The sequence below is a fragment of the Aethalodelphis obliquidens genome, unplaced genomic scaffold (assembly GCF_003676395.1).
Source record: "Aethalodelphis obliquidens isolate GAN/ISIS:26980383/991018 unplaced genomic scaffold, ASM367639v1 scaffold72, whole genome shotgun sequence".
Taxonomy (NCBI): domain Eukaryota; kingdom Metazoa; phylum Chordata; class Mammalia; order Artiodactyla; family Delphinidae; genus Aethalodelphis; species Aethalodelphis obliquidens.
In genome coordinates this window covers 6344983-6368601 of record NW_020838016.1, presented here as the reverse complement: position 1 = coordinate 6368601, position 23619 = coordinate 6344983, and the positions used below count along the sequence as shown (strand labels likewise).

Here is a 23619-nt window from a genome sequence, read left to right as displayed (position 1 = left end):
CCCAAGGTCAAGAACAAGGCCTTCCTCCCCAGATCCCCAGGCCCAGCACAGGGCCAGTATAGACCCAGTGTCTGGATGTGTTCATCTGAATGCAAGAATCAATGAATGACAAATTCTGCCAACCAGGGAGTGCCACCTAAAGGTAGTCCTTGGGGGGCAGCCAGTCGCAAGCAAACCCACATATGCAATAGAAGCTTGCTCCTCCCTGATGGCTCACGTAATTTAAAGTTTGCAAACAATTTTGCCCCACAGTCCCAGAAGCCAAAGAAAATCTGGTGGGATCTTAACAGAAATGCCCTTCCCAGACCTGAAAAATGGAGAAAGCAGACTGCCATATATAATAGGCATTCTATACGGACAGTTTTTTTAAGACACAAACTGGAGAGAAAAGGGGTGGGGTGGGGCACTGTGTGGGTGCAGGGGTGTGCGCGGCCACGCACACACACACCAGTGAGGACACAGGTGAACTACGTGTCATGTGTGGACACACAAAGTGCAGAATGTTTGTGGAGCTGTGAGGGCACACACTCAGCCTCTGTGATTTGTTCTCGATTTACACTCTTTGGATGAAGGACCACCCCGTGACATATAAATAATGTCCCAGAACCTGTGGGCACCCGTTTCTCACAGAAAATTAGAGTCAAGGCAGTCCTGGCTGTCCCGAACGAAACGCCAGCCTCCCCACACAGGTGTTCCCTCCAGCTGGACTTTACCTTGTCTCCAGGGTCGCCCCTACCTAGAGAATGTCTTAGCTACGCCTTCTTGCGGCCACAGGAAGCTGCAGTCGGTCCCGCCGTCTCGGGGCGTATCTTTTATTCCTTTCCCGGGACGGGGCCTCCGAGGCAGGGCTTAGCAGAGGCGGGAGGTGGCGAGGCCAGCGTCTCTGAGGACGTCAAAGAGACATGAAGATGGCAAGGCGGCCGCAGTGCACGACCCCGGCCGACCCCGCCTCCCTGGGCGAGCGCGTCTGCGCTGAGAGCCGAGGGCCACGTACCACGCCCGGGCGGAGGCCCGGCGCCGGGGGCTCGGGTGCGCTCCCCAGGGGCTTCCTGCACCGCCGCGGGGTGGGATAACACGGTACGGCCCCGGCACGGCTCTGAGCCCCACAGCCGGCTGCCGCTTCCGGCGCTACAAACCGAGGAAGACCCCCACGTCGGGCCAGCCCGACTTCCGACTTCCGGCCCGTTGGACGCACCGTGCACCGTCAACGTCCTGCACCCAAGACACGCGGCGGGCCTGGCACACCCGGAAGCTGCCCTTTCTTTCCTCCACTTGAGCGCCTGATGATACCGCCGGCAGCCTTTGCCTTCGAGCCCTCCGGGACCCTCTCCCATCCTGAATTCCCCTCCTCTTCACCCTGGCACCTCACTATCCGAGAACATAACACGTGCGGACCCCTAACTCTTGTCCTAGAGTTCCTCCCATTCCCAGTTTCTACCTCTCACAGAACTATAATGAAACACTGGAATGATTCATACTAAAGTGTCAGTGACTAATAACATTTGAATGCCTCATCTTTTCCCAGACTGAATCTGCGCCTAAGAGAAAGAAGCGCTAAACGTGGAGTCTCAGACATTCATTCAACGAACATTTTCTGCACTACAGATATGTCAGGCACTAAGAATACAAAGATGATGAGAAAACAGCCCCTGTTCTCAGGGGGTTCACGGTCTAGGAGAAGGAGATAAACAAATGAACAAATAATTTACAGCAGAGAGTAATAATTGCTGAGAGAGAAGAAAGCACAGACAGCGTGCCACAGGACCCCAAACACCCAGCCCAGCCTGCTGATGTATCAATAGATTATTGGGCCAGGGAATACCTCCAAGAGGAGATGATCCTTGAGTAGACTTAAAGGATGACCAGCAAGCAACTGAGAAGACACTGATAGGTAAGTCAACTTTACCAAGGCCCACATGACCAAGGATGCACCCCGAGTTTGGGGTGAGAGGAGGGGTGGACAGGAACACAGAGCACCCAAAACACGGACATGCCGAGAAGGCCATACAGCCTGCTGAAGGCAGGAGGCCCTCCTTCTGGCATACCGTAAACACTTCAGAAAAGTTTGTTGAATTACAACCAACGCTTGCTGATCTGTTGTGGATCGAGTGTGTGTTGTTTTTCTTCCCAATCAGACTGAAGAGAACTCTTCATGGGTAGAAACTAGGTCTTTTCTTATGTCCACCATAACACTTGGCACATACCTTGGCACCTGACAGGTACAAAGGTGAAAGCACTCCTTGATTAAGGCAGTAACGTGCTGTCCTCTGGCCCATGCAATGGCATGGCGGGGGGCGGGGCATGGGGGTGAGAAGGGCAGCTCAGCCTCTCCTGGGGGACGAGGCCTTTACCTGCCAGGCCTTCCCAGATTACCCAGCCAGAAATCTCTCCTCTCTTCCTCTTGCCTCCTATGGCACCTGCGTCTTGGGCTGGGGAGATGTGTACAGGCTGTGTACTTGTCACCTGGGGCTCCCTGTGAGCAGAAATCACACATTGCTCCTCACTGCATCCCCACACCTGGAACAGCCAATGCACAGAAAAGGGGTTCAACACCTGTGTGAAGAAACAAATTATGTGATTGGGGGGTTTGTGAATTTGTTCATTCATTCTTTTCTTCCTTTCTTCTTTTGGGTGGAAGACACTCCTAATATCTTTCAGGACCCACAAAATCAGCTATTTCCTAAATGACCACTTACAGCCCCATTGTCACTGTCTTTAAACATAAGAAAAATCCATCATTCATCCTGCCTATCCTTCACAGACATTACCTGCGGGCAATCAAATGGTTGATAAGGAGGAGTTTCTCTTTACGGAAGAATCTCATTAATTATTGAAGAAGGAATGACAGGATTAGAATAAAACCATTTTGCTAATGAACCCTAATGAATAATGGCTCTGGACAGTGATAATCAATGGCTGCTAAAATCCAAAAGAGGAAAAACTAAACATTAGTGTGTCCTGATTGAACTATGCAACACTATTGGTAAAGTGTTCTTGCCAAAATATCAAACCTGATCTAACCAAGCCTCTAGATCTACCAGCACACAGGAAATACAGAGGACAGAGGAGCATGTTAAAGGATGCCATCAGCAAAATCCAGGCTGTGAGAAGCCTGGTCCTAGAGGATGAGTGGCCCACTATCTTACAGATATAATGCAAGAAGGGAAAAAAAGAGGAGCAATATTTATAGGTTAAGAGACTTAAGAGACATCTAAACCAAATGTAATATATGGATCTTGTTTGGATCGTGGCTCAAACCAACTGTAAAGTCCTTTTGAGATTATTGAGAAATTTTCAACATTAACTGTGTATTTGATATACCAAAAAATAATCACCCTCGGGCTTCCCTGGTGGTGCAGTGGTTAAGAATCTGCCTGCCAGGACAGGAATAAAGACGCAGATGTACAGAATGGACTTGAGGACACGGGGAGGGGGAAGGATAAGCTGGGACGAAGTGAAAGAGTGGCATGGACATATATACACTACCAAACGTAAGGTAGATAGCTAGTGGGAAGCAGCCGCATAGCACAGCGAGATCATCTCGGTGCTTTGTGACCACCTAGAGGGGTGAGATAGGGAGGGTGGGAGGGAGATGCAAGAGGGAGGAGATATGGGGATATAGGTATATGTATAACTGATTCACTTTGCTATAAAGCAGAAACTAACACACCATTGTAAAGCAATTATACTCCAATAAAAATGTTTTAAAAAAAAAAAGAATCCGCCTGCCAATGCAGGGGACATGGGTTTGATCCCTGGTCCAGGAAGATCCCACATGCCGTGGAACAACTAAGCCCGTGCGCCACAACTACTGAACCTGCACTCTAGAGCCCGCGAGCCACAACTACTGAAGCCCATGTGCCTAGAGCCCATGCTCTGCAACGAGAGAAGCCACTGCAATGAGAAGCCCGCGCACCACGATGAAGAATAGCCTCCGCTCGCCACAACTAGAGAAAGCCCGTGCGCAGCAACAAAGACCCAACGCAGACAAAAATAAATAAAATAAATACTTTTTTTAAATCACCCTCAATTTTTAGATATGATGATGGTATTGTAGCTATGTTTTTTAAGTGCTTATATTTTAGGAATATGAACTGACATATATACAAATGAAGTAATAGATATGATGCCTGGAATTGACTTCAGAAGAATCTGGTGGGGAAAGGGTGAAGAAACGGGTGGGGATATAGAGGAAACCAGATGGAGGTTCATTGTACTATTCTCTCTCTTAGTTTATAGGCCTGAAATGTGCCACAATAACAGGCTAAAAACAAAGAGATCAAAGACATTATTATTGTTGGTATTATTATCATCATCATCATCACCACTGGGATTTTTTAGTGCTTCCTCTGTGCCAGACCCAGTGCTAAATACTTTTCACACAGTATCTTATTTAGTCTTCTCCAGAATTCTGTAACCTAGATACTATTATCACTGTTTGCAGATGTAGGAACTGAGGCACAGAGAGGCTGGATAACGGCCCAAAGCCACACAGCAAGTAGATCAAAGAGCCAGGATTTAAGTATAGATCTATTGAAATTCAAGCCCACGTTCTCTCCCACTCTACCATCTCACTCACTGATACTGACTTCCCAGGGCACAGGGATCACTCTCTGTTTGACAGATGAAGAAGCTGAGGCTGTGTTCAGCAGTAACTAGTAAAGTTGAAGATATCTGAATCCTTTGATACAGCAGTCTCACTTCTTGGTAAACTGTAGCACATGTGCACTAGCAGACATATACAGGAACGTCCATAGCAGGCCAGTTGGTAACCTTAAAGAATAGGAAATAACCCAACATCCCTCAACAGGAACATGAATAAATAAACCGTGCTGTGTCCATACAATGGAATGGTGCAACCAAGTGAAAATGAATGGAGTTTGTCTTTGTGTATCAACCAGGAGCTTTTCTCAAACATAAGGTTGAATGAAAAAGCAAGCACATGTCTTTCTGCCACAGCAGGATACCATTTATATAAAGTTATGAAACACAAAGCAATACTAAGTATTGCCTAGGAATGGATACCTGTCACACAAGTATTAAAACACCTATGGGAATATTTACCATGGTAATCACCTCAGGTGAGAGGGACAGAGAGGGATCAAGGAAGGATACAGAGGGGTCCTCGACTATATCTGCAAGATTTATTTCATAAAAAGAAATATGTGTGTTAGTGAGACTGTGGAGAAACAGGAATCCCATACACTTTTGGTGGGAGTGTACACTGCTTCAATCTATAAGGAGGGTGATTTGGTAACATCTATCAAAGTTACAAATGCATATACCCTTTGACCCACCTCTATACTTCTAGAAATTTTTGTACAGATACATGCACACGCCTACAAAATTAGGTGTATACAAGATTTTACATTACAGTATTAGTTATAAAAGCAAAGGATTGGAAACAAGCTAATGCTATGCAGCTCTAAAAAGTGAAGGCATTGATATGGAAAGATTTCTAAGGTGCAGAACACTGTGCATTAGATGCTGCCATGTGCAAAAAGTGAGGGAGGGCAGGGAAACAAATGTGGTATGCTTGCATATGTATAAAATATGTCCAGGAGGATATAGAAGAGACTAGGGTCTCTGGCTGCCTGTGAGAAGGGTGACTTGGGGACAGAAGTGGGAGACTTTTCACTGTAAGCCTTCTGTATATTTTTTTAAACACCTTTATTGGAGTATAATCACTTTACAATGGTGTGTTAGTTTCTGCTTTATGTCGAAGTGAATCAGCTATACAAAAATATGGAACGCTTCACGAATTTGCGTGTCATCCTTGCGCAGGGGCCATGCTAATCTCCTCTGTATCGTTCCAATTTTAGTGAATGTGCTGCCGAAGCGAGCACCTTCTATATTTTTTTAAATGTTGGTATATGCAAGTATATTGCCTGTTCAAAGAATGACGAAATGTTAAAACTCTGAAGCTCAGGAAGGTTCCATGATCTCCAAGGCTGATGTAAGAACTGGGACAGAGGTCTGTGTTAACCACTCCCCCACGGTGCCTCCCAGACTGTGGTGGGTGTGCATCGGTGACAGTACCGGGCACCAGCACCTCCATTCCACCTGCACTACCTCTGTGGCCTAGAGCAGGCCTTGTATATTTCTGGACCTGAGTTCCCATCGTCCACGTGAGGGGGCCCTTCCTGTTCGGACGTGCTACTAGTTCCCATTCCTCAGAAGTGCTGCCTCCGAGCAAAAGGCTAGGGCCAGGAGGTACCTGGAACAGAACACACAGGAATCCTGGAAAGGATTCCCACCCAAAGCTCCAAAATCCTGACCACAGTTTCCCCCAACAAAAGCCTTCTTGTACCACCACAGCAGCCTGCCAGCAATTACCCCCAATTACAAACCCAGAGCCCAGCAAGACCTCAATTAGTCTGAAAAGGAGCCTGAGGAGGGGCCCGGTACGCAGTATTGTGCCCACGTATTGTCTCCACCCACAGGGTAGCACACTCCTCTCAGTGAAGCCCAGGGCCTTGGATACCTGGGAACCATGTCCTCAGGATATGGTCCTGAGGAGAAGGCTGTTGGCTCTCCTTCCCAGAGTGACCATTCCCTGCAAGGCTCAGTCAAGTGCTATGTCCTGAAATGCAGCCTTCTCCCTGCACACACCACACACACCCTTCCCACTTACCACTTTTCCAGGCAAGGTGTGACATTTCCAGGCTATCATCCCCATCAACCCCAGACGAAAACATCCCTGGGCGAACCTGCAGAGAGAGGGATGCCCCAGGCTGATGCCTTTAAATCACCACTGTTATGGACTTGGCTCAACGTGTTGGGAAGAGGACAAAATGCCCACCTCTTCCCAGGGAAGGATGGTCTCTGAATTCTTCTCAGAAGCATCCAAAAGCAGACTTGTCCCTAATCTTCTTTGCAGGCCTAATCTTCTCTGCAGGTCTAATCTTCTCCTGCAAATTCCCTGAGAGGAACACCATCAGGTTGCAGAAGCCTGGGTTTGGCAAGCTTTGAGGTTTTCATGAATTGGCCCCCATGCCCGTCTTCTTCACAGTGGGTGCGCATGGCTGTGACGAAGACTGTGTGCATATGTGTGTGTACAGAGATCTCAAGTGGGTGTGACCATGTATGCGGGGAGGACCAGAGGTTATAGGAAATGGGCCTCATAAATAATAGCTTAGATTTGGTCAGATGGAAGGAAGGAGTTCCTGACCTGGAAGCAACAGAGGCACACACTCAGAGGTGAAACTCGGGGTTCCAAAGTCAAACTGCCACTTAGTGGCTGGGGGCCTTCAGCAAGTTACTTAACATCTGTGAGCCTCAGTTTCTTTATCTATCAAATGGGAATAGCACCAACCCCTCAGCTTACCACTGGACCACCAGGGAATTCAGTTGTCATAAAAACGAAATGAGAGGGCTTCCCTGGTGGCGCAGTGGTTGAGAGTCCGCCTGCCGATGCAGGGGACACGGGTTCGTGTCCTGGTCCGGGAAGATCCCACATGCCGCGGAGCGGCTGGGCCCGTGAGCCATGGACGCTGAGCCTGCGCGTCCGGAGCCTGTGCTCCGCAACGGGAGAGGCCACAGCAGTGAGAGGCCTGCGTACTGCAAAAAAAAAAAAAAAAAAAATGAAATGAGACACAGCTTTGGGAAAGATCCCTAGTGTTCTCCTTACTTGCTGCAAGTAATAAATCCTTCCTTCTCTCGAAAAAAAAAAAATGAAATGAGAAAATGCATGTAAAATCCCTGGTTCAAAATAAGCATTTAATAAAGGATAGCTATCTTAACCCTTTATAATGATGACAATAATAATAATAGCTGGAGGTACACAGCGGTCTTTAGAGAATGCTTTCTAGAAGGAAAAGGCCTGTTACAGCATGTCTGTCTGTCTGTATAACACTGTAATTTGTTCTTCCACTTTGGAAAACTGGCAATTTCTACTAAAACTAAACAGATGCCTACTCTCCTACGTAGTCATTCACGAGTAATGAAATGCCCTTCACAAAAAGACATGTAGAAAACGTTGACAGTAGCTTTATTTATGATATCCCAAAACCGGAAACAACACAAATGTCCATCACTAGGTGAACGGATAAGCAAATTGTGGAATATTACACGGCAATAATATCTGATACATGCAACAAGATGCATGGATATCAAAAACATATTACGCAGAAGGAACCACAGTAAAAAGAGTACATGTGGTATGCCCCATTTATATGAAGCTCAAAGCACGCCAAGTTCATCTATGGTGACAGAAATCAGAATACCTGTTACCTTTGGGAGTAAGTATGGATGAGGAAATGATAGGAGGGAACCTTCTGACGTGACAGAAACGTTAAAGCTCTGTATCTTGATCAGAGTGGTGGTTACATGCTATATTATATGTAAAAATACATCAAGCTGTACACTTGAGGTGCATATCGTTTACCATATGTAAGTTAAACGGCACACACACATACACACACCATTTTGGCGTGATGGAAATCTTCTTCGGAAGCCCAGTAATAGGGAACATAAAACTCAGCCCTTCTCCCTTCCTCTGGACTTCATCTAAGCTAGGCATCTAAAACTGCCGTCCTACATGGACGCTCTTTAGATGGTGCCCATTTTTGGAGAGAAATATGAATGAGAACCACGAGGAAGAGCTCTTTCAGGCATCGCCTCATGGGCCTGCTTAGGCTCCAGACAGCAGGCCTTACCTTGCAAGCTAGCTGCCACAGATGCAGAGGCCTCTCTCTTTCTAGTAAAGTTAAGTCTGACTGTTTCAGACACATCCTCGCCGTGATCGGGGGTGGGGGAGGGGTGGGGGAACCAGGAAGATGCCTAAGGTTCAGCAGCACGGCTGTACCACCATAATGAGCAGATAGCCCCAGACGACAGAGGACTCTCAGATCCTGAGCTGGCCCTCTATGGTCCAGCCACTCTTCCCCACCTGCAGCCCCTTTCTTAGAAATTCCAGCTTCATAATAAGGAAAGTGGCATCTCTCAATTCTCTGTGGAGCACAGCCATGTTCCCATTCCACTACAATGCATTAAGCCCACCCTGGTGCGAAGCACTGAGTGAGAGAAGTGGAGGACACAGTCTCTGCCCATCAAGGCTTACAGTTTGGATGTGGAAAAAGGCAACTTTAAACAAGAATACATCACGCTCTCAAGCATGTGTTTGGGCCTACTGTCAGGGTACTCACTGTTCAGAGCTGAAGAAAATGGCTTTGGGCCATGGGAGTCAGAGCCATAGGATACCAGAGGAAGCTGGCCAGCAGCTCCTGCCACCCTAGGCTTCTCTCTCTGAGAGCATTCCAGAGGTCTTTGGAAGGGAGAGGTCCTGACATGGCCCAGGAACCACTCCCTCTGCCTTTTCTTTCTGAATTAGGCTCAACCAGGAAAAAGGTCTGCAACTGCACTGCAGTCTGCCTGCTATAGGGTAGGGCGTACACTCCTTGGGGCAAAGAGGTGCTGATGGACTTGAAGCCCAACACCAGTAAGGTAAGGAGGAACCCAGAACTCTGGCCTGCTGCCTCCCAGCCCAGCCACCCACAGGCCCGGGGGGGGGGGGGGGGGCAGGGGAATTCAGCAAGATACTTACCAACTGGAAACAGCTCTCAGCTCTGGTCTGTGAGTTCTTCCCCAGAATGGGTAATAGCGTCCTCTCTCCCTCTCTCCCTTTATCTCTCCTCTCTCTCTCTCTCTCTCTCTCTCTCTCTCTCTCTCTCTCTCACTACTTCCCTACTCTTTCTCACTCTCTCTCCCAAGCACATATTTGGGTAAGTGACTCTGCTAATCCTAACCAGGCAGAATAATACCGGCTGGCCTGGGGCCTGGCGCCGTGTGGGTGTGTGCATGGGAGAGAACCGTGCAAACTTCTCTGCAGCCTGTCAGTTCGGGCAGCAAGCACAGCTACAAGACAGAGATGAAGCCTGTGTGAGTGGCCTGTGTGTGTTCAAGTGCATCAGGTATATGTTCTGTACCTGAGCTTCTCAAAAGAACTCTGAACAGCAACCTCGCCATGGTGACGTCCAGGTGGCAGCCCAGTCACCCTAACCGCAGGCCAAGGACATCAGAGAATCAGCAGGCTTCTGGGAGTCAGACTTGCAGACATGGAGCCAAGAGATCAGTCTTGAGATAGCTGGGTGTGGGAGTGTGTGAAGAGGCTTAGAGTCCCAGCATCAGACTGACAGGTTTTCCACCAAAATGTGCAGATCTGAACTAGTATATGTGACAGGTGAGTGTGAGAGAGTAGTGGGGGAAAGGAGAACTGGAGGGGATAACGGGGGTTGACTAAGAGAGAGAGGGATGGATGCAGGAATGTGACCTGGGTAGAGAGACCTGGAGTCCGTAGGGTGAGGTGGGCCGGGACGGTGCTGACAGCTGTTGAGGTGTGGAGTCGCGCGGGTATGTACTAATCACCACGCGTATTCAAGCTTCCCTTTTCCTGCCGTGGCGCCGCAGAGCTCCCTCTCGCCCCGCAGGAGCGGGGAGCGGTGGGTGTTCGGGGGCCTCCGCCGCCGGCGGCTCGGGGCCAGCTGAGCGGGGCCAGGGAAGCTCCTCTGCCTGCCTCGGGGCCGCCGGGCGGCTCACCTGGCGGGGGCCGGCCTCCAGGCTCCCAAGGCGCGGGCCGCTCCAGCGCTGTTGCAGGATTCCCGGCCGTGCGAAGAGGAGCGCCTCGCTCCATCAGAGCGGAGAGCACAGCTCGCTCCGGCTGTCGGGGCCTCCGCCGCGCGGGGCGGACGCGGGGCCGGCGGCCGCGCTAGGTCGTAGGGTCTCCACGGCGTCGGCCAGCGGTGCTCGGGCTGGAAGACCGGAGCCGCAGCTGCGGGCCGCCGGGAAACCCGGGCCAAAGAGGCTGGGAGCTCCGCCCGGCCCTTGGACGTGGGCACCGCCCCAAGGTCACTGAGCCGGAGCCCTGCGCGCCGCAACGCCCTGGGGCCCCACACAAGCCTCGGCGCGGTCTGTCTTGCCGGCGGGATCCCGACCTCGCCCAGAAGCAGGGCCCTACCCAGCCTGCCCAAGAGGGCTGAGAAGTAAACCAAGGCGCGCTCCACCGTTTCCTGGAGAGATCGATACCTGGGAGCAGGAACTCCTCTTCCTTCCTACTCAGAAAATCCTTGAGAGCAACCCCTTCCTTTACCCCCAACCCCTACACACACACAGACACAGACACAGACACACACACACACACACACACACACACACACAGAGTCCTTAAAGGCTGAAAAGGGAGCCAAGTTAGGAATTCAGGGAAGTGATGACACACACAACAATGCTGTCACACCTGGCTGCTGCAGGCCAGCAGCGGAAATGCCTGCAAGGGGGAGAGAGGGAGAGGGAGAGGGAGAGAGAGGGGGCGCCAGCCTGGGTGGTCAGAAAAAAACAGAGGAGAGAGCAGCCCCCCACCCCCCAGCTGTATTTTCCCCTGCCAAGGCCCTGGGGGAGGATGGACAGTGAGGTCAATCTGCAGCAGCCCCAAACCCAACTCACACCACTCCCACCCATAGCCTGGGCACTAAGGGGGGTGAGGAAGAAGAAAACACCTTCGCTCTTGCTCAGGAAGCAACCACAGAAGTTTTGAACAAGAGCTGCTTGCCCCAGTGTATGTTGGAAGCAGTGAAAGAAAACAATCAAGCCACTTGGGACCTTTTCCCTCTTACTGTGGTGCTCAGGCCAGGCTGCCCTGCTGAGCTCTCTGGAGTCATCTTCAAGATGCTGAATTCCAAAGAGCCTGATCACCCTGTCCTCCTTTCCTTTAATCTCAGAATGCAGATCAGGGGCCTGAGTGGGAAGAGGCCGCACATGAGGGTGCGGCCTGTGGATGCTGGGGAAAAGGCCCATAGGCCACCAGTGGCCCTTCAGGCTTCCTCAGAGACTGGGCAGCTTGGGAGGAAGAGGTAGTGACAGGCATTGGGCCAGCCACTCCAGACATGCCAACCACTACACACACCCGCGTGACATCCATTCAGTTCACCTTCCTCCACAAAGTACCCTGGCCCCATCAGCGACAAGGGGTGTGGGGCATGAAGACTCAAAACACCGGCCATCTCTCTCACACTTTATGATTGCAGACTTTTTGTTAAGGCTGAGTTAACTGTTAAAAGACACACCTGACTATTTTGCCAACACTGATTTTCCCTGAGACAACCTCCCTGCATGCAACTGGGTCCCAATCAGACTTCTGCTGAAAGTAGGTGAGAATTCACCCCTCAGCCCTGGAGAAAGATTGAACAAATGTCTTGTCAGGAGAGAGATTTGAACAAGTATCTCCCTTACAGCCTGTTGTTTTTCTTCCTAGGCTGTGATAAATTATATACACCAGCAGCGAGAGAGGCAGGAAGAATTGAGAAAGAAAGAAAAGGGGAAATGGGGAAGGGAAGGAAAGAATAAATAAAGGAGAGAGAGGACAGAGAAAAGAGGAAAAAGAAAGAAGATGCGATATTCATGAGCCACATTTACTCTGCTACATGATACACACATACCATTACATATCTATAAGTATAAATGTGTTTTACCCCATAAATATAAATATCACACCTTGTATATGTGCATACCTGTGTTTCTGCACCAGCACACGCACACCCGGACAGCTGGTATCTCACGTGTCACAAGGACAGACCCTCCCCATGACTTCTATTTGTGATGCGGTGCACATACATATACAGTCCCCCAAAGCCCCACGGCAACATCTGCGCCTGTGTCGGCGCAGGGAGCACAGTGGGGTCTACTTGGTTAAAGGGAGTCTCTGTGTGTTAAAGCACACATCCAACCCGTAGGATTACGACGCGGTTACTAAGTAGGGGTCTGGTCCCTAGGTCCAGGAGCGGCGCAAGGAAGGGTGCAGGGGCTTCAGGCGGAGCCCCCGGGCCCCTCTTCCCAGCGATCTTCTTTCCCGGCTCCGTCCCGGCCCAGTCACTCTGAGAGCGCAAGGGACAGGACAGGCCGAGGTTTCTTCGTTCAGTGACACGCGTTTCTGGGCTGAATTTCCCAAAGCCAACGCGCAGCTCTCTGCACCCCACCCTCGTCCGGCCCCCTCGCCGTCCCGCCCCTCCCCCGGACCGGAGCTAGAAGTTTAGCCCCCAGCCAGCAGCGAAGGGCAGAGCAAAGGAGTCGTTTTCTTTCACCTGGAAGCTGCGAGGAGGCTTGGCGCGCCTCTCCCCGCTAGGGCCCGAGCCTCCAGGGCACGGGCCAAATGCGGACGGACCCCGCCGAGGCCCTCGGCATCTCCCGGCCCAGTCCGCAGAGCGAGCACCGGCAGATTCAAGGGCTTGTGAGAGCGTGAGCGCGGCTGTCCGCCGGGCCCCCTAAGCTCGCTGGGAGGGGGCAGGCTGGTCCGGGCTGTGCGGGGCGTTTACAAAAAGTGACTTGGAGATGAACTCTCCCATGCGCTGCTGGCCGCCCCGCTATAGGGGCGAAGGCGCCTGACGCAAGCGGAACTCGGCGGAGCCCATACGAATCAGAACAGAGCGAGGCTCCTGGCGCACTAGGGACTCCAGGAGGCAGCTCCGCCAGAGACGCGGGTCTTGCCTCGGGAAACCGGAGGGTGGGGGGAGGGGAAGAGCGCAGAAAAGAAAACCCACCGAGGCGGGGACTGGCCTGGGCGGGGAGGGGCGGCGGAGCCGGAGCCCCTCTCTGTTGGGCGGACTGCCCATGGCCAGAGGCTGAGTTCCACTCCCGCCGACCTCTCCCTAGGGGAAGGGAAAGAAGAGAGAGGCGCGAGAGGCCGCCAGCGAGAGCGCGGGCGGCATCAGCAGTCTCCAGAAGTTTGAGACTCGGCCGTGAGCGAACTTGTGCGCCGGGACTCTTTGCCGCGCCAGCGCCAGCGGAAAAGAGCAGGGACTACCCGGCCGCGGCGTGCCGGCTTTGTCATGATGGCTAGCTATCCCGAGCCCGAGGACGCCGCGGGGGCCCTGCTGGCCCCGGAGACCGGCCGCGCAGCCAAGGAGCCCGAGGCGCCGCCGCCGCCGAGCCCGGGCAAGGGTGGCGGCGGCGGCGCCGGGACAGCCCCAGAGAAACCGGACCCGGCGCAGAAGCCCCCATACTCGTACGTGGCGCTCATCGCCATGGCGATCCGTGAGAGCGCCGAGAAGAGGCTCACGCTGTCCGGCATCTACCAGTACATTATCGCCAAGTTCCCGTTCTACGAGAAGAACAAGAAGGGCTGGCAGAATAGCATTCGCCACAACCTCAGCCTCAACGAGTGCTTCATCAAGGTGCCGCGCGAGGGCGGCGGCGAGCGCAAGGGCAACTACTGGACGCTGGACCCGGCCTGCGAGGACATGTTCGAGAAGGGCAACTACCGGCGCCGCCGCCGCATGAAACGACCCTTCAGGCCGCCGCCCGCGCATTTCCAGCCGGGCAAGGGGCTCTTTGGGGCCGGAGGTGCCGCGGGTGGCTGCGGCGTGGCAGGCGCGGGGACCGACGGCTACGGCTACCTGGCGCCCCCCAAGTACCTGCAGTCCGGCTTCCTCAACAACTCGTGGCCGCTACCGCAGCCGCCCTCGCCCATGCCCTACGCCTCGTGCCAGATGGCGGCGGCCGCTGCGGCGGCGGCCGCAGCAGCGGCGGCCGCAGGCCCGGGCAGCCCAGGCGCGGCCGCTGTGGTCAAGGGGCTGGCGGGCCCGGCTGCCTCGTACGGGCCGTACTCACGCGTGCAGAGCATGGCGCTGCCTCCCGGCGTAGTGAACTCGTACAACGGCCTGGGAGGCCCGCCCGCCGCGCCCCCGCCGCCGCCGCCTCACCCCCACTCACACCCGCACGCACACCATCTGCACGCGGCTGCCGCACCCCCGCCGGCCCCGCCGCACCACGGGGCCGCCGCACCGCCCCCCGGCCAGCTCAGCCCCGCCAGCCCGGCTACTGCCGCGCCCCCGGCGCCCGCGCCCACCAACGCACCCGGCCTGCAGTTCGCCTGCGCCCGGCAGCCCGAGCTCGCCATGATGCATTGCTCTTACTGGGACCACGACAGCAAGACCGGCGCGCTGCACTCGCGCCTCGATCTCTGAAAGGCCAGGGCCCGCCGGCTGCGAGGATGCAGGAACGCGCGACGCCGGCCTTGGACGCAGCCACCGCCGCCAGCCAGACCGCGCGCCCGCTGGGGCCGCCCCCTGAGCCAGCGCCCACGGCCCCTCTGCGCCTCCGCGCTCCCCTCGGCTCCCCTCGCTCCTCTTTGTCTCCGCTTCTCCTCCTGTGCTCGCCTCCCTGCCCTCTATGCCCTTTCGCTCCTCCGGCCTACAGGCCGCCTCTCCACGCGTTTTCTACAGGCCTAGTCTTCTCCGGGCGCCCCAGCGTCCAAGCTGGACACCGGTTGCCAAAATTCACGGCGGAGAGGAAGTGCCCGGGGCCGAGGTGCAGCCGGGCGTCGGCGGCGCAGACCTCCTGGCCTTCTCTCACAGGTCGGTGCGCTCGCGCTCGGCTCTCTCCGTCCGGCTGCCGCGCCATCCTTGGCTAGAAGCGCCGGCCTGGGCGGGCAACGAGACCCGTGCCGACCGAGGAAGGGACGAAAGTGTATTTGCTCCGCGTACCCTCTTGGAGCTGTTCAGAAGCCCCTTGCTGGGGCCCACTGGGCCGGGCGGGGGTTGGGCCGGAGCAGGGAGCCGGGGCCGCCTCGCTCGGCCGCCTGCGCCCGGGTTTACACCGCATCCGGGCTCGGAGGGAGGCTGCGTTTCCCCTGCTCTCCATCCCGGCGCTTCGGGCCCCTTCAGGCCCGGGCGGCTGGCTAATATTTTGCTAAAAAGATGGGGAGGGCTATTTTAGATGATATCAAAAAATATATTTTTTAAAAGAAAAATCTCACCGGAAAACCGGCGAAGTATTGTGGCCTTGGAGTTTGCTAAAGTAAAACATGAAAATCTTCTCTACAGGAGATTTGAAGTAGAATTCCTGTCGGCCCTTCAAAAAGCTGTGTTCACAGAGGTAGGAGAATATGCCCAGTAACAGACGGTTTCCTCGGCAAACTAGAGGATTTCCCCCCCTCAACCTATCTTTTAAAAAAATACCAAAAAATTTCCCCTATCTTCCGATGCAAACCCCCGAGCGCCGGGAGATCACTGCCTGCCTGGCGGAAGCTGCAGGGACAACTCATCCCCTCCCTGATTTTTGTTTTTCAAACGTCTTGCTTCTCCCACCTTGGGCAGGAGAAATGTGAAACCCGGCAGCAGTCGGACCAGGCGGGCTTGTGGCCCCGAGCCTGCTGGCCCAAAACTCTAGACCTGGTTGTTCTGTAGTGTGTCGTTTGGAGGACCAAATTTTTCTAGAAAGAACTAGAGCACTTTTGTTGTTCGTTTGTTGTTGTTTTGTCTTGTCGATTCCCGAATAAATTTTTTTGTTCTTTCTTTTCACACGGACTTATATTATTTACGTCGCGTCTAAGTTTGTTCAGCAGCTAGTTAAAAGAGGGAGATTTTTAGCAAAAAGTTATCCTTTTTCAGATAAACAAGGGTTGAGGGCAGCCGGAGTGGGGGGCCTTTGTGGTTGTCGCTGCTGCTCTGTTTTCTCGGGGATTGTTTGTTTTCTGTGTCATCGCTGGTCTGTTGAGGCTGTTTCACGTCATCGCAGAGACATTATTTGCCGTGGTTCTTTCACAAGGCGTGACTGTACGTAGGATTTGTTCTATTTTTGCATCCATGCAAGTTTGAACTTTACCTCCTCCACAGCCGTGCTAGGTGTATGGGCTGTGTTTTTATTATATTGTCTTCATGCTTTTCAATTTTTCTAGTTAAATCTAACAGCCAGAAGAGTTTATTCCAAATAGATAAAATCCTGGTTGCGGAAATGCTCTGTAAGCTGAAAACCTCCGTACAAACGTAACGAGTGACTGATTGCCTTATTTTTAATGGTCAGAATTCATTTACCTTGAGATATGTGTAAGAGATTTGGCAATATCAGAGATAGGTGAACATACGGCCTGGCTGTAGAAATGTAATCTTTTCTCTCTCTTTTTCTTTAATGAGACTCTTCGAATAACGAATTCAGACTGGTGCTTCCGCGCAGGCACACGGGAGTTCGACCGGATTACAGGCCGGGGCTGAGAGGAGGATTAGAGGTGGTCAGCTTTCAGTCGTTCGGTGGGATGACAAGTATCAACCAACTCTTGCTGCCACTGCAGCGGCGCAGCTTGAGCTGGACCCCGCTCCCAGCCACGTGTTGCTCACTGCCCCCCACCCAGCCTGTACAGCAGTGGCCACAGGTCCAGGCCGACCAGTAAGCCGGGAGGAGCTGCCCGCGGCAAGGAATGAGCCTGCAGGCCTCCCACTTCAGCCTATACTGGTGGTTACGCCTCGGCAATGTTAGAGTGGGAGCCCTGTTATGTGTGGTTGGCCCCAAGGGGAAGTGGCTCAGGCTCAGAAATCCCACTTCTTCCTCGGGCATCCCGGGGAGGCTGGAAGGTGGAGATTGAAGCCGTGCGGGTTCTGAGGAGCATCACCCCGAGACCGGGACTGGAGCCTGCCAGGGCCAGGGGAACCAGAGCGGGCTGCAGATGAGCTTCAGCCCTGGCAGGCGAGAAACCCAAGAGGCTGGTCAGGCTTGGTGTCTGGGTGCTTCTGGCAACCTGTCGCACCTTTGTCTGGCTGACTAAGGTGAGGTGGGGAAAAGAAAGTAGATGGCTGCGTGCTTGCCCGTGCTTTCTGTGATGTGAACGTGTATCTCATTGGTAGTTGTGTAGTCTATGCCTGCTGCAAATGTGTGTGTACAGTGTAAGTCATGTCCTGGTGACAGGGAGAGAGGTGTGTATATCTGTCATTCACCCTCAGAGAGGGCATATATTTTAGGCATTGTACTAATCATATGGCTAATATTCAGGGAATGGTTACTGGGACCACAGCGTGTGTTGCATTCATAAGTCATTGGTAACATATGCAGTTATGTTCTGGGTATATAATTTTGGTTTGTTGAATGAAAACAGAGAATACATACAGAGCCTTTGCTTCAGCTGGTCGAGGCTCTCTGTTCCAAGCCTGGCTCTCAGCACCCCACAACTGCTATTCCAAGCAGAGGAAGAAGAGAAGGGAAGTCTTCTGGGCAGAGCCTCCGGTGAGGTGGGGAAGTTGGCGTAGGCCAGCGCTGAAGGACAGAGCCTTTCTCTGTCCCCCAAGAACTGAAAGGCGAGAGGCACCCACGACTGGGGAAAGAGCAGTAGCCTCACCCAGTTCGGAGGATGAGATGGAGGAATCGGGGAGGGATTCCTGGTCTACACAGGGATTAGAGGAGTTGAGAGAAGGGAGCCAAGTCATACCCCACTTCCCCATGGATGCCCGCAGAAAGACATCTGTCTCTAATTCCAGCCCCAGGAGGTTCTCCAAATCTCTACAGTTTGGTCATTTCCCCCCAGTGTTACAAGTTCGGGCACTGGTTGATTTTCTTCATCTTTCATTTCCTTTCTTTCCTCTCCCTCTTTGCACTTTTGAGTTTCTGTTAGAGAAGATGGTTTAAGGAATTCCCTAAGCAAGGACAAAAGTATTTAAGAGAGTTCCTGCTATGTAGCAATTATGCCTTAGCGTATACAGTCTGGTCTAGATGGCCAGACCATGTGGGTATATGTATATATGTTTGCCAGAGTGTACTGTAAATACAACGTAAATAGCTTGATATAAATACGTTGCCACTTTCTGCATGTCCTGGGTAATGAGTTGCTACACATGGCGTTGAATGAGGAGTATGTGCGCACTTGGATGCATGTAAACATCCTCACACTCAGCACTGACAAGATGAGCCCCTCTCCTCACGTTTACACACAAATTCTTGGTCATCCCCACCCCCTAGAACTGCCCAGCCAGAGTACTTGGGTTCTGGTGGGGGAGAGTGTCCAGTTCGCAGGGGGACCTGGGAGAAGTCTTTGCCGGTGCAGTACATGCACCAAGGAAGGGACTGTAAAATGGGGACCTAGGAGGTTCTCTGGGATGGCTCTGCACCCTACTCCAGAGGGTGTTCGGGCCTGTTTCCCCCTTGCCTAAGTAAAGCGTTCACTGCCCTCCCTCCTGGCTTTGGGCAGGCAGGAAGCCCAAGACCTTTCGCCTGAGGTTATGTGTCCTTCTGCCCTTGCCTGGGCCTCTCGCTAGCCAAGGCTGGAGCTCCAGGCTGGGAAGAGCCCCCTGGTGGTGGGTGGAAACCAGGGGTGGACCAGGGCTTCTTGCAGCCAGATGGGCAGGAGAGGATGGGCCAGGAAACTGGGTCAGACCCAAGACAATCGGCCCATGAATAAACTCTTCCCTTAATGGAGGTCTGGTGCACCAGAACCGCTGAGCCAGGCTCCTGGTCTCCAGGAGTGGGTCAGGCTCCAGGAAGAGCGGCTTGGTCAGGCTGAGGTTTCCTGCGATGCTCCCACTCTGTGGAGATAAGCCAGCGGTGACTATGCCTTGTCAGTCCCGCTGCCTCTGGAGGGCAGCCCCTGCTTCTGGGAGTAGCCTGTGGAACCTGTATGAAGGGATGGGCCCAGGAGCCCACACCTCTCCTCTGTGGTGGGGACTGGAGGCCTGGAGTGGTTGGGAGCGACCTTCATGCCCCAGAACCACAACCAGAAGTGAAAGATTCTTCACTTCACTTCTGAAGGATTCTTGAAACCAAGTGATCTGATTGGCTTTCTGCTTTCTGGAGAGAGGGCTCCATTCTGTCACAAGAGTGTCTGGGCCCCAGGAACCCCAAATCTTGTTTGGGGTCCTGAGAAGAGAAGGAGCCAGACAGAGGTCACCCAGCTGTCTGTCAGTCAAACAGCCTCAGAAATTTTAAGGAGAGACCTGAGAGTACTGAGCCCAGCTACCCACCTGCCAACTGATGTTCGATGTTGGGGAGCTCAGTGGGTGAAGGGGGAGCCATCCAGAGGAGAAGGAAGCACAGGGCTGGGTCTGAGCTGTGGGCGGATTTTACTCTGGAAACATCTGCTATGCCAGCTGTTTGCTGCTCCCTCCTCGGTGGTAAGCTCTCACAAACTTGTTCTGGGACCATGTCACCCCAGGGAGATGGTTTGTGCAGGAGGGGGCAAGGACAGGGACTGTTCAGCCTGGAAGGACTAGTGTGGAGGCTGGTGACCTCCTTTAATAACTGTGGGACCTTGGGGGGAAAAAAACCCTTCTGAATTTCAGTTTTCTCATCTGTAAAATAGAATTACATATACCTTGCCAGGGTTATTAAAATAATTAAATGTTCTCATGTCAAAATGCCCAGTTTATAATAGATAGTCAATATGGTTTTCCTTCCCCTATTGAAAGAGGAAAGTAAGAAAGAAGGGAGGAAGGGAGGGAGGGATGAAGAGAAGGGGGAGAATGGGGAAAGGAGGGAAAGAGGAAGAAAGGAAAAGCCTTTGATAGTAACTCTGTAGGGTATGACATCCAAATGCAGCGGCTGTGGCCACCCCTGCACGGCCCATGAGCCCAGGCCACTGATCACCTTGGCCGTCCGGGCTCTGGCGATTGCATCCCCCCTGCCTCAGCCCCTTGACCCTGGGGGTGAGGCGCGTTCTGTTGCTGGGAATACCCGATTCGTGGGGGCACAGACGGAGAGCCTGGTCCGGGGCTCCTCCAACGGCCCTCTCGCTTCTCCTAAGCCAGTCTTCACCAATACATGAGGTTTTCCCTGAGAAAGGCCCACTGACCTGCGAAGTGACACCGACTCAGGCGCTTGGGACCAGCAGCAGCCGCCACTCTCAAGCTCTTGGGCCGACGCCCCCACGCCCTCAGGTGCCTCCCTCTGGAACGCGGGGCTGTTAGAACTTTTTCCCCCTTTTTCAGAAAAGCAGTAGGTAGCCCCGAGGTGGGAAGTGGCGGAGGTCAGCTTGTGGGAGAGGCTCTCCCCGGTCTTTGTGGAGAAACGGGAAACCTGAGGGGTAAACGCAGGAAACGGGTTGGCCGAGCTGCGGCGGGCAGAGGCGCAGCCCGCGGGTGACAGCGGAGACCGCATGGGGCCGTGGCTCCGCACAGCCGGGCCCGGGCGCCAGAGCCTCCAGTCCGCGGGCCTGGTGACGGCGCTGCAAGCGCGGATCCCCAGGCGCGGACCCGGTGCCTCCTGGCGGCTCTAAAACTTCGGTGAGAACGACTGGGCCCGTCTGAGCTCAGGGTGCTCCGGACAGCAGGGCGAGCAGGGGAAGCGCAGGAGACCCTGACCGTCCCCGGAGGTGGCGGAGCGCACCGAGCATTGGCCGCCCGAGCCCCCCCCACGCCGGGAGACTGACTCCGCTTCTCCGCGTTGGGAGCTCAACCTGACCTCGTTGTCCTTAGTAATAGCACTATCAAGCTGAATAAAATAAAACCTTTTCTGGATTCTCCACGGAAAGTTTTCTTTAGGCAGGCGAAGCAAAGGAAAGGACAGGATCCCGGGAAACTTCAATCCCTATGGATGAGGAGGGAAGGTGAATGTGCTTTTTGCTTTTTTTTTGTTTGTTTCTAGGGAGAAAGAAGGAAATTCGACACATATTTTTAAAAATCTACCCCCAACAAGTCCCAAAGGCTGTGAGTGTGAGCAGAGTCAGGAAACCGAGCCCCCGCCCGCAGTGACATCGGGCCTTTGTCTTCTTTCCTGAAGCCCCCATGACTGCTGACCGCGCCAAGATAAAGGCCGGGTCAGAGCCCTGTGGAATCCCGAGGGAGGGGGCAGCGGGGCTGTCCATTGGCCGCTTCCAACAGGCCGGCCTTGCCGGAACGGGGCTACCCAGCCAGAGGCTGCTCCCCCAGCCCCAGGCCCAACTGAGGCACGGATCCGCGTTTCTCGACTTGCCCTGAGTCTTCTGCCACTAAGTTCCCTGGACCCAGTCCCCACCAGCGTTACGTTTTCCTATTTAAAGACTCCAGGAGGGGTGAGGGGCCATGCCCGCCGTCTCCCCCCACCTCCCACCCCCGGGACGGACGTCGCCTGATTTGGTCCTCTAGAGTGGAATCGTGAGCAACTTCTGATGCGTCTCTGGCGTTTGCGGCCGCTGGGCTCGGTTGGCCAACAGGATCCGAACCCGTGCCGTGACTTCGCCGCTGCGCCTCTGTGCCTTCTCGCGGCCCTGGAGACCCCTCCAGCTCTTGGCCTCAAATTTTCGGCGTAACGCCCTCCTGTCGGCCGAACGGGTCTGCGGAGGTGGCAGGAGAGCGTTTGTGACCCTATCCTACCGCTTTTTGTGATTTAGAAACGCGCGTCGCCGCGGAGCTCAAGCCTCCGTGCTGTTGCCTTTGCACGGCGGTGTGGAGACCCCAGGGTACGCGTAGGGTCCGTTTCTCCGCAGACACACGCAGGTGATGCGAGTGCTGCGCAGCTCAGACTTCTTCCGAAGAAAGAAGGGGAAGACGAGCCCGGCGACCTGCGCGTGCGGAGATGGAGGGATCTTCAGCAGTCAGGCTGCGCGCCTCCCGCGTACACCAACAAGGTTGTGCGCTGGGGCCCCCAGCCGGCGCTGCAGCCGCACATTTTCCCAAGCCGAGGGCGAATCCTCGGTTCCCTTCCCTTCATGATGGCTTGTGGGGGTAGGGGCCCGGGCCGTTCTCCCTGAGCCTACTGGGAGATCCGGGCCCCTCTTTTATCTTCCATGGGGACGCGACCTGGGGAGGAAAAGGAAAGGCGACAGACCAGGGAAGTGAGGCCCTGCAGCCTCGCGTGCCGGGAGCGCCCTCCACCTCTTCCTCTCTCGCCCCTGGCCCCCACCCGCTGACTCGGGGATCTTGGTCCCCACTGAAACTGGAGCTGCCCACCGGCCATCAGATGAGAGATAAAGGAGCCTGGCGGCGCCGAGGCGCTGACCGGATCCGGGCTTTGCCGCACCCTGGAGCGGCACCTGAGATCCTACTTCCCCAGGTGGCACTGACTCAGTTGGAGAGAAACGGGTCGGCTGAGCAGTGTGCACATTCTGCCTCCAGGCACCAACAGTCGCGTCCGCGTGCGCAGTGTGCCTAGACACCTCTGCACGAGGGTAGCCCGTATCCGTGTGCGTGTACACGCATACGTGTGTGCATCTGTTATCAGTCTAGAAAGACAGGCAGACACATTTACACACGCGTGATACACCTGTGCACACGTTTGAACTCTGTTCTTGCATCTGCCCTGTTCGCGCGCTGCGCAGACGCTGATGGAGCCGGCTGCTCGTGAGTAGTAATTATGCCTCATATTTACATAGGCCTTTACAGTTTCTAATCACGATTTTTACAGCTACCCTGGAGATACTGTCCTTTCGAATTTTAAGTGGGGAAACGAGCCAAGACAAGTTAATGGGTGCCCGTTTGCGTGCAGACTGTGAGAGAGCGGGGCCAGCCAAAGACCTCGCCCGCTGTTGAACGTGGATGTGTTTGCTAGACGCGCTCCGAGGTTGGCCCGTTTACCGCCCTAAGCTACCTCCAGGCCCGGCGGGCCTTGGCCTTTCGCCAGGCTTCCCGGGAAACCCACCGCGCCGGGTGTCTAGTCTCAACTCGTTCGCTGATAAAGTGCGCACTGCTAGAGCTCGGTGACCCTGGTGCCCAGAGCAGGGGAGCTCGGGGCTCGCCGGACTGCCGCGAAAGAGAACCCTAAGAGTCCAGGGCCGTGACCGCCCACGCGCAGCTGGGTCCCAAAAGTCTGGCTGGCCTGCATCCCCAAGGCAGCCACGACAGGCAAATGCGCGATCCTTTCACCCCAGCCGCAAAACCAGGAGCCCTGAGTTGTGCCAGAGCAGAAGCAGTGACGAACGAATTCTGCTGTCTTGAATCTCTAATGACCCTGCAAGAGCCGGAG

At 54.1% G+C, this 23619-nt stretch overlaps 1 protein-coding gene, 1 long non-coding RNA gene and 1 other non-coding gene across 3 annotated transcripts; 1 reads left to right on the top strand and 2 right to left on the bottom strand.

Annotated features, from left to right (window-relative positions):
• Positions 1 to 1563: 1563 nt before the first annotated feature.
• LOC113612044 (uncharacterized) lies at positions 1564 to 10653 on the bottom strand. The gene is made up of 3 exons (XR_003429704.1): positions 9545 to 10653; positions 6635 to 6710; positions 1564 to 2553 (listed from the first exon to the last, which is right to left on the bottom strand). It is a non-coding gene; the product is annotated as an uncharacterized LOC113612044 (long non-coding RNA).
• Positions 5740 to 5846, bottom strand: LOC113612140 (U6 spliceosomal RNA). Its single transcript, XR_003429735.1, has one exon. It is a non-coding gene; the product is annotated as a U6 spliceosomal RNA (small nuclear RNA).
• A 1650-nt stretch (positions 10654 to 12303) lies between the features above and the next one.
• FOXL2 (forkhead box L2) lies at positions 12304 to 16286 on the top strand. Its single transcript, XM_027091607.1, has one exon. The coding sequence runs from the start codon at positions 13815 to 13817 to the stop codon at positions 14949 to 14951; it is 1137 nt and encodes a 378-aa protein (XP_026947408.1). The 5' UTR covers positions 12304 to 13814; the 3' UTR covers positions 14952 to 16286.
• The last annotated feature ends 7333 nt before the right edge of the window (positions 16287 to 23619 follow it).

Excerpts from the sequence above, each read along its gene's own strand:
- FOXL2 (XM_027091607.1), top strand. The coding sequence starts at position 13,815 with ATGATGGCTAGCTATCCCGAGCCCGAGGACGCCGCGGGGGCCCTGCTG.